General features: G+C 48.5%; 1 protein-coding gene across 1 annotated transcript in view; it reads right to left on the reverse strand.

Annotated features, from left to right (window-relative positions):
* Positions 1–8,188, reverse strand: part of SATB2 (SATB homeobox 2) — a 129,307-nt gene extending 121,119 nt beyond the window's left edge. Inside the window, exons 1-2 of the mRNA XM_014879499.2 lie at positions 8,071–8,188; positions 7,373–7,591 (exon numbers count right to left, since the gene is read on the reverse strand). Coding sequence (XP_014734985.1) covers positions 7,373–7,541 — 169 coding nt within the window. The 5' untranslated portion in view covers positions 7,542–7,591; positions 8,071–8,188. The remainder of the gene's footprint in view (positions 1–7,372; positions 7,592–8,070) is intronic.
* Positions 8,189–10,713: the final 2,525 nt, after the last annotated feature.

The following is a 10,713-nucleotide window of genomic DNA, read 5'->3' on the forward strand; positions in this document are numbered from 1 at the left end:
AAGAAGAAGTGCCTCCTGGAAGGAGGTTTTACATAAGTCGCCAGATACTAGCAACATCGACATTCACACCTTTAAAATTCAGAGCAAAAATTACACTTAAAAAACCCAAAGCAATGCACAACACTAACCAACCAACAAAACAAACAAAGAAAAGCCTTCAAATATCTTTTGTAGGAGTTTTTCAACGTCAGCAGCCCTAAACTGCTAATGAACAAACGCCAAAATCTTGTATATTTGTACATCTTCAGGGGACATTTGCAGAGCTACCAAATATTTAAAAAGGAAAAAAAAAAAAAACCTAAAATACTATTTCATGGTTTTTTTAAAGTTCCCTGAAATAGGAGAAGTAACACTGGAAATACAAAATGTTTTTTCCCTTACCAATATTTGGATCAATGCAAATGGAGATGGGGACAAAATATACTCAACAGCTGCAGTACGTGCTTTCATACAAAGCACAGGAACTCTGGATTAAAAAAAAAAATCCCTAACTATAGAATAGTGACAATATGGACAACATGCCTGGCTGGCTGAGAACGTATCATACATTACAGCAGTCAACACTTGGGAACAGCCATGAGACCCTCAACTAGATGCCCCCAAATGAAATGGCAAAGAGCATTTTCTGTCTTTCATACCACTAATCAATGTAAACTCATTTGTCTGCAGCCCCGCAGCAGAGACACTGCTGAGCATTCTGCAACAAGTACAAAGCTTCTTGGAGGGCAATTTTTTTTAGTATCGCTAGAGGCTAGAAAACATTTCTCAAAAGCCATCAAATACTCAGCTGCCCTTTGTCTGCTGTGACTATTTCTTACATCTGCATTAGTGACACATGCCACCGTGGGGACTGATGCAGCTGACCCCGGACATTTGGTACAGTAGGAACCAATTACCACAGGGTGATTTTTTCAGAGCGAGGAAGGGCTCTGGCTCCTTGCTCGACACAGCGGGCTGGTTTCAGAGGCACTCCGAGCTTCAAAGGGACAGCACGCTCCTTCTGCACTTACAGAGTATCAATCAGGCACAGGTTATCTCCAACAAACCCCCGTCCTATCAATTCAAAGGGACTTGGTAATACTTTATACCTTGAAAAACTGGGCCTTTAATCCTAAAAACACAGCAGTAGTTACTAATTTAACTAAATTATGAGGGGCAGTAATTAAAGGCCTAACTTAGCTATGCCTTGCAATTTGGGATTCAAAAGAAAATCTTCCCAAGTTTTACAGATTTTCAGCTATTTTGAAAAGTTTAAAAATAAGATTTAAAAGCAGGTTGGGGACTGCTCAATCACAAAAATAAGAATTTTCCTAAACAGGTCACACAGATGTTTGGTGAATATAAATACATGACTGCAATAAAACTCTTCATTTTACAGCACCAGAGTTGCCGTATTGTATTACCATGTTCTGTGTCAATGCGAGTGACAAAAACCTTACTGGTTCAAGTATTTTACCTCAGCTCCAGACCACCACTGTGGCCCTTTTCCTCCCCATTCCACACAGACAGCTCTAAAGAAAACATCAATAATAGAAAGGAACTGCAACAATAAATATTCAGGCTAGCATCTCCATGAAGAGTACTAAACTCAAATAATTTTAAAGGAATTTTAAAGTAAGTGATACCATCTGAAAGTCTGTGCTACGAACTAGAAAGTTTCAACATGACATAGCTGTCTGTTGAAATGACGAACTTGATTACAGTTACATTATGCCAGGTTTTTTCTATTTTTAAATCAAGATAAAATATTCAGCACAGTAAGAGTACTCAAATAGAAGGATTCCACAAAATTAGGTATTTGGGAAAGGAATCTTCAAACTTCACCTCTGTTTATTCATAACAATAAAATTTTAATACTGTTGGCCTTCCTTCGATGTCCGAATTCTTCATCTAAATTCTGAGTGGAAGATAAGTCACTATTCAACTTCTTGAAAATATGTTACCTCACTGGCATCTTTATAGTTTTTAATATGATTCTGCCATCCTCTTTAGGCACAAAAACAGTTCTGGGGAGTCACTGAAACCTCCTGTCAAGGTGAGTTTGTCAAAGAATTGTCCTATAAATAATCGACAGTAAATATACTACGTTCTATCCCAGTGAAACCAAGAAAAAGCAGGACCCAACTTACAGAGAATTAATATGGATTATTTCAATTATGTTGGTTGCTTTTTCTTTCCTTCGGTTTACGATAAGAATAACAGCATGCACTTAACTAACACGGCCATGGGTGTGGAGAGGAAGCAGGGAGATGACTTGAAACACTTAGGAACTGTTGCGGGGGAAAGAAAAAAATCTTACTACCACTAATCCTAAATCTTGAATTCAAAATTGTTGGTGTCTTTCTGCAGATGCAACTTAAGGGTTCCAAAATTATCCTAAACATCAAATTATGTCTAGGTCACTGAATGGGTGGATACCCTATATTCTGTTTAATGCATATGTTCAATTGCACACGTACTTCAACCAACTGTGTCTTTATTTTAATAACAGACCAAGTACTGAAAACACATAAAGAAAGACTATTTTTCTACCTCAGCAAAAATACAGCTGATACACTGCATGACCCTTCAAGAGCAACTGCTCTGTTTGTTCTATTTGCATTACATGGCCCGACTGGAAAAGGGAGAGAGGGGTGACGATCAGCAAAAAGACCAGAAACCCATTTTTAACAATCAGTCCCCCAAAAAAAACTGTCTTGCTTTTCTTACTGTTCCTGTTAAATTAGAGGTTTCTTCCTCATTATGTATCAAAACATGTAAAATGCAAGATTTTACATTTCTTCCAAATCCCTACTGAATTATATCAAATTACAAGGCAACATTTTCCAACTACACAAGCACAGACAAAACATAAAATATGAACATAAAACACAAAAATATTATCTATGCTGGTTCCTGAAACTAACATAGATTTGCAGCTTTCACGCTTCTGTATTTCAATGCACTTTATTCTTTCAAACAGCTACGTATCTCTTTCAGGCAGCAGGAAGGTATTCTTCATCTAGGATCTGGGCAGGAATCTAAAATTCAGCCTTTTGCTTTGCACAGTTCCTAAGGACAAGTGAAACACACTTCCTTACTGCGTTCAGGATGCCATGTTAACTAACCATTTAGAACAGAGGAACAAATTTGATCAGGCTGTATTCTTCCATCTGAACAGAAGTGAATTTTCGCTCCAATCAAGCACCTTGAATCCTTGTAAAGACATAAAAGTCAGTACAAAGCCTACAATATTTTTACATAAATATGTAGAATGGACCTTGACAAATAGCTCTTTAACCATCAGCCCATGTTTCTGTCACCCCAGAGATATATTTAATATATCTTTATTAAATACAATAAAACTGATTTCTGACTACACTTAACCAGACACAACCACGGTACACTGAACTTTAGGGAGCACACAGCAATCAGCAGCAGTGCTCCAAAGAGTCACTGTATCCACATTTCTGGTACATCTGACTTTGTACAAGCTCCATAACTACAGCTACTGATTAACATCCTGATCATACACTTGGGTTTGAATTGCCTGAAAGCTCTTCCCTCCATTAATATTTTGTCAATTGAATCATAGTTTTTAACAGTTAAATGAACATATTATGGGACTGCATCAAACTAATCTAAACAAAAAATGTTTTGCAATCATTTCCTGCTCCAAATTTGGACATGTTCCCTTGGCTATCATTTGGTTCTCTGTTTCTTTTTCAGCAAAACCAAACTTCAGAACAGCTCATTCTGCATACTGGCTTTCCGAGGTTTTTGACACTTATTTTCTACACTCTTCAAATCAACACACACGCATATATATGCACATCCACTCTTACACAAACAGGTTGACAAACTGCAATCAACAATTCTGTAAATATAAGTTTCCTAGTCATTAATCATCCCTCCTTTTTTTAATCCTTATGGAGTGAATTACTAACTGAGAGGAGACGCCAATTCTAGTAAGTGAATGTTACCCAACAGGGATATAAAGCTGTCAACACTATAGTGCTCTTGCTTGCTCTAAACTCTCTCCCAGGCTTCATATGTTTTTTAAAGCGATATTAGCCTCTTTTTCCAAGGAACCTTACTCTCCTTAAAATCGGAGCACTTGTGTTTTATTACATACAGGTTTTAAAACAGATTGGTCAGATAACTGCTGAAACATTATAGAAAGCATTGAGTTACTCAGGCAAACCAAAACTGGACTCTAATACATTGGACTGACGCTAACAACATTGTAAACAGTACCAAAACTTTTAAATCCCCTATTAAACACAACCTTTAAGACCTCGTTTATCTTTTTAGTGACCTTCACTAGATTATTACAGCTGCTGTAATGGCCCTCTGAATTAAGTACACTCAGGGAATAAAAAAACAGGGAAAGGCGTAAGTCAAAATTTCTCATGAAAACAACTGATTTTCTGTCTGCATTACAAAAGCTTATTTTAAAACACTTTTTCACTCATAAAACTAGTGAGAAAGCTAGAAGCACCAATAGCATTATATTTCTCTATTTCTCAGGGAAGTCACTAGAAAAATAATTGCAGCAAACAGTACGATTATAAAACTGGCTACCAAAGGTCATCAGGCTCATCATAGCAGCAGGTAGTTGAGAGCTTATTGCTCTGTTCTCACGAATTAACTTCAGAAACGGATATTATTACAACAAAAAGCCACCTGAGAAATAGGAAGGAATTTCAGCATTTACATATTTAAGGCCCAAAATGAGATGAGAAAAAGAACTGCTAGCATTTGACTTTGCTTTCAAAATCTTTAGACACACATTATGGAATTAAAAATACAACAAAACAAAAACTAAAATGGTCTCTAGTTTTTGGTAAAGTATTTCCATTTTTGTCCCAAATGCAGTCCACATTCAGTAAGTACTTGCACTTGTTAAAGCCCAAGAAATAAGAATACACAGAAACACTGACAACTGAAGCCTTGGATGTCACTTCACTATGACTTTCAGTAGTTTCCTTTTTGTCAGACTCTAGGCACAACAGTAGGAGAGTCCTTATCAATATTTATTTAATACCATTTTTACACTAATTTGCCAGTAAATTAAAAGTAAGCCCTTCCACAAATGTCTACACGTGCATTTCACAACCCCAGTGAAAAAATTACTAACACCACAGTAACCACTGCAAAGATACAGACTTCCAAAAATACCCGAAACAGGTGTGATCTGCATTCAGGAAAAGATCACTTGATCATAACAGGTTCTTAAAGATCAAACTTGAAAAAGAGCAGAAGAAAAATACCTGGAAATCAGCTATTTTGATTTATTGTAAGAGTATTTCCAGGAGAAAAAAAAAATCAATTTTAAACAGCACCATTATCTTATTAAAAAAAAAATCTGCTTTAACTAATTTAGTATTGAGTATTATAGAACCTAGGTAAGTATTCAGACAAGAATAATTTTCTTCTTGCTTTCAGTATCAATAAGGAATAATGAATAACCTTTATTATGAACAGCCTAAATCCAAAGAGACTGAGATTGTTTAAAGAACACTAGCTAAGTGGGGGGAAAAAAAATTACTGCTACATTTCTTATTCCCCCCACACTTCTAACACTCCAGTCTACAACACCTTTATAAATGAACTGAAGAATAATGAATGAAAGCTTAGGTTCTTAAAAGTTTGCTTTCAGAAATGAAAGTACTTTTCTTAGGTGGAAGAAATATTCCATAGCTTAATAGGCCAGATTCAGGCTAAAACACCGATACAGCTATAAAAGCCACTGAATTTCTCTTGGAAAACACAGCTGCAACTAGAAAACAAACATATTTCAAAACATTTAAAAGAGTTCTCTTAAAGTACATTTCTATAAATACCCCAAGGAAAAAGATTTCAGCTCTAATTCTAACATTCCCATAAAAATCAAGCAGCTTTAATGCCCAAGTCTCGAAAAAGGCATCTAAAACTACATATGCTACTTTTTATATTATTAATTAGCTCCTTTTTACAATTACTCAACAAATTATTTCTTCACCAATTTCTAAGTGGAATAGTATTACAAGTCTTTCACTGCAAAGCTGTTTCTTCTTTTTCTATACGTTGGAAGAACACAGAGAAGAGAATCAAAAACTAGATTTATAGAAACATAAAAAAACTAGCTCTCTTACCCTTCATTAGGTATATAAATGAATCCTATGCTTTTATAATAAAATCTGCAGCTCCTTAGCAAACTTCAGCAATTAGGAAGCCTATTGAGCCAAAGAGGTCTAAAACAAGCATCTAATGGTAAAATCGCCAAATAAACCTCACGTAATAGAGAGTCATGTGACGACCACTTCAATGTATCTCTCAAAATGCCATTTACACAAACTCTTCGTGTATAAACAACTACAACTATGTGTTACTGCTCTGCTCATTTTAAAACACAAATATTGAGTTTTTTAAGGTAAAGTTATTGGTGCCCTTTCCGCAGCATTCTGCTCACAACATCTGGCTAATTTCAAGGTTTCTAAATATATTTTTCCTAACACGAGGCTGCACTGTCTTAAGCACGACAGCATCAGAGTTAAGAGGAAAAAAGAAGGCATTTAAGAGAAAGGACTGGAAAGTTTATCTGCTTGGAACAAAAGGAGGAGAAAAAGCAACTATGCACTTAACATGCTCTTAACACAAAACTGACCAGCAACTTGATAGCAAAGTAAGAAAGACGAAGTATTCTAGAGAAATGCGGTAAAACTGCAAAACTAATGTTCAATATATTTGCTGAAAGAGCTAAACCTTGCCCATGCCCTATCCTCTTTTACAACTGCTACAAAACGCTAGTTACCGAAAGAAAAATAAAATCCCGAAGTGCAACCATGAACACTACCATTTTTCCCACCCTGGTGACCCCATTCTTAAAGCCGTGACGGTGGGTGTTAATGCACCTAACTGGTGTCACCTGCAGCCGTGAAGGCAGCCCGGCCGCCCGTCCTCGGCCCGCAGGCGCTGCCCAGGCCCGCCGCCCGGCCGTGCCGTGCCCCGCGGCAGCGCTGGCGGGCAGGGACATGCCCCTGGGCAACCCGCACCAAGAAAGCGCCGAGCGCAGGACACGCTCGCACCCCGTTACTCCCCGGCACAATCAGCCCTGGCCTTTCCAGAGTCACCCGGCCCGGGGTGGCCTTTTTCGGCAGGCGGCCTTCTAACGCCGCGAGGGCTGTGCGCCGTTCGCCCGGTCCAAATCTTCCCGCGGATCCCCATCACCACAAGGGTGCCGAGCAGCCAAATGCTTGCCCGGGAAAGCGAGCAGCAGCCCTCCAGCTGCCGCTCCGACCTGCCGGCCCCTCCGCGCACGGTGCCGACCCTCCCGCCACACGCTCCCCCGGGCCCGCCGCCCTGCGCGCCCCGGGCGGCGGAGCCGCCGCGAGCGCGGCTGCACGGTTACCTCCCACGGGCTTGGTGACGGCACCGTTGGGCCTCCCGCGGGTGCCCATGGGGCTGCCGTTCTGCTCCAGCCTGGCCACCTTCCCGGGGGGGGGCCCTTTGACATCGGGGCTGCCGCTGCCTCTGTCGGGGCTGTCCCGCAGGCAGGGGCTCTCGCTCCTCCGCTCCATGCTCGGAGACGCTGCTCCCGCTGGCAGGTCGCAGTAGAAGGAGCACGGACCTAGGACGAGAGAAACAAGGGGAGCTTCAGTGGCCGACGGCCAGTATCGGCCCCGCTCACCCGGCCGGGTCCCCGCTGCGCGTCTCTACGGCAGTTCGGTTCCGTGAAGCCGGGCGAGTAGCAGCCGGGTGCGATGCCGCCCCGCTGCCGCCGCCGGAGCCGGCCCCGCTGGAAGCGAGCGGTTCGCCTCACCCGCCCGGCGCCAACCTGCCGCGGGCGGGGGCAGGCAGTGCTGCGCCCCGGTTCCCATCGCGCTCGGCAGGCAAGCAGCCCACCCGCCTGCCGCAGCAAGGTGCTGCGCCCCGGGTCCGGCCACAGTCCCGGCCCGCCCCCGGGGGCCGCGGGGAAGAGGCTGCCGGTCCAGACGGTCCCACTGGCACGGCCCCCCCGCGCCGGCCAGCTGTGCAGCCACGGAGTAGCCGGCTGCTGGCGAGGAAGCCTCTAGCGAGCGGCTCCCGCGAGCTGGCTGCTGTACTTACTGCTTATAGCCTGTCTGTAAGTTGGCTGAGTTGGGCTCTGTCCATGGATCAGAAGTAGAGAATCCAGGGTGGAAAGTTTTCCTGTTTCCTTCTCCCACGCCGCGTTCTTCGCTTCTACTCCTTCCCCCCACCCCCAGCCCCCTCCTCGTCCTCCTCCGGGGGTGCTGGGGCGGCGGGGCCGGGGCGGCTGCCCGCGGGGCGGCAAGGACAGAGCCCCGTCCCGGAGGGTCCCGGGTGGCGAGCGGAGCGGAGCGGGGAGGTCGGGACGAGGGGGCGGGGAGGCGCGGGGCCGTCGGCTGCGGCGCGGAAGAGAAGGGAGAGGGAGCCGAGTTCTCACACCTTCAGCGGAGAAAATCAATACAGGGGAAAACAGGGGGAGGAGGAGGGAGAGCCGCTCTCCCGAGCTCCGCGGCGGCGGCGAGTGCCTGGCGGCGCGGGGAAGTGGCGGCGGCGGCCCCCCGTGTGTCACTTTCAATCGCTCCCTCCTCTGCCAGCGACAGCAGCGGCAGGAGGGACTCGCCACAGAAAGCGGAGAAACGGTTATTAGTTGCGTTGAGTCATCGAGGCAAAGTGAGTCCTTTTTGGGGTTGTCCTTGCTTTCGGGTTTGGTGTATGTGCACGCCCGTGTGTGTGTGTCTGCCTGTCTGTCTGCGCGGCGTTCCCGTCCCAGGGCTGTGCATCCCAAACATCGCCACCCCTCCTCGCCTTGACACCCCTCCCCCTCCCCGCCCCCCCGCAAAAATCAAGTCTCGCTGCTACCTCGGAATCGGGCACAGACGGGCGCGCAGCAGCCCACCTCTTCCCGGCCCGGCCCGACCCGCCCCGCGGAGCCCCGGCCCCGCTGCACGCACGGGTGGGAGGCAGAAACCCACCTGGCAGGAAATTAAACACCAATAAATAAATAATACATCTCGCACGCGAAAAAGGAGCTCGGTGCCGCGCGAAGGGAGGGCGTAGGGCGGGCTGGGTGGGGAAGGGGAAGCGTGGCAGGACGAGGCGGTGGTGACAGGAGAGACCCAGGGCAGAAAGGCGCAAGGGCAGGGGCAGTCGGGCTAGGGGAGGGCCGAGAGGGAACGAGAGGAGGAGGAGGAGCCGGGAGAAGGGGAAGGGCGGGGTGGGGGGGGATGGTGGGGAAGTGGGAATTGGGGACACCGGACTGACCGAAGAGGAGCAAAGCTGCTGCCACCGGCATGCAGTCCAGACAACCGATGCAGCCCATGCGGCCTCGCAGCCTTCTGCCACCCGCCCCCCACCTCCGTCCCCCTGGGAACCGACCGACGGCGGGGATCCTCCCGCAACCTCTCTCCGCCGGGGCGAGGCGACAGTAACTTTTCGCGGTGCGGTGGGGGCTGCCGCCTCGAGGGCCGGTCGCGCTTCCTCCAGGCCTCCAAGAGCCAGCGACCGGCCCCAGGTAGGGCCCAGCCGTCGCCCTGTTCTCCGCGACCGGCTCCAGGCAGTTACCGGGGTGGTCCTGAATAATTGATGGCGGGGGCCGGGAGAAGGTGACAAGCGGGCAGGGAAGCGCTGCTGCTGCCGCCGCTAAATTATTTAATAGCGGAGCTCCGGGTAGGGCATGACAGCGCTACCTAAGTGCAGCCCGTGGTGCGGGCAAAGCTCCGGCCGGGAAGTCGCAGCGGAGCGGGATCGAGCCCCTCACCAGTCCCGGGGCGACGAGCGGTCACCCGCCAGGCAGGCAGTCCCCTCTCTCTCTGATGCAAGGTGCACCGCGCCGCTTCCTGGGGCCGGCAGCGGCGTGGGCGCGTCTCCCAGCGAGGCCATGCCCCGCGGGCGCCCCGAGGACCCGCAGCGCCCCCTGCCCGGCCCGAGGGCGCGGGGGAATGAGCCGGCAGCCCCGCGCCGCCGAGCCCTCGCCGCCCGCCCGGCGGCGGAACGAGACCCGCGTTAAGGTGGACCGAGGGAATCCCTTCTGGCGCGGGGGGCGGGCGGCGGACGGGCGGCGAGAAAGGAGGCGGCGGCGGCGGGCACCCAAAGTGCCCCAACACCCCCCTCCTCCACCTCCCCCGCCGCCCTTCCGCGGCTGGCTCCCTGAGCGGCGCCGCCCTCCCCGCCGTGCTCCCTTAAGAGCTCTGCCTTTTACGGTGGCGCCGGAGGGTCAAAAAAAGGGGGCTACCGGGGGGGTTAGTGGGGAGCGGAGCCCCCCATCTCGGGCATGGCGACACTGGGGACCGGCGGGAGCATCACGGCCACGGGGCAGACCTGGTGACAGATCTTCGTTCGTCCTGTAAGCGCCCAAGGACAGTAAAATGGGCAGCAGTGGTTGTCCCGAGCCCGCACGCAATCGTCCCAGTGCTGCCTCGGGGTTTGGAGGAGGGTCAGGTCCCCACAGGAGATCGGCTGCCGCCGGTCCCGCCGTGCCCCTCCTTCCCTCCGAGTGGCAGTGACAGCCCAACCGCCCGCCGAGCGCTCGGGTGTCCCGGTGAGCTCCGGGCCGCCCCTGAAAATAGTGCCGGGAGAAGCAGCGGATCCCCGGGCACGGTAAGACAAATCATCCCTTCATTCCACATCCGACCACCGGGCCGGCCCCGAGGTGTCACAGCAGTGCCAAGTGCGGCTTTCCCCGCCTCGGCCGAAGCACTCGTGTCTCTCTACCCGCCTCGGCAGGGGCAGGGGGTCCCGCTGCCG

The sequence above is a fragment of the Sturnus vulgaris genome, chromosome 7, assembly GCF_052056855.1.
Source record: "Sturnus vulgaris isolate bStuVul1 chromosome 7, bStuVul1.hap1, whole genome shotgun sequence".
NCBI lineage: Eukaryota > Metazoa > Chordata > Aves > Passeriformes > Sturnidae > Sturnus > Sturnus vulgaris.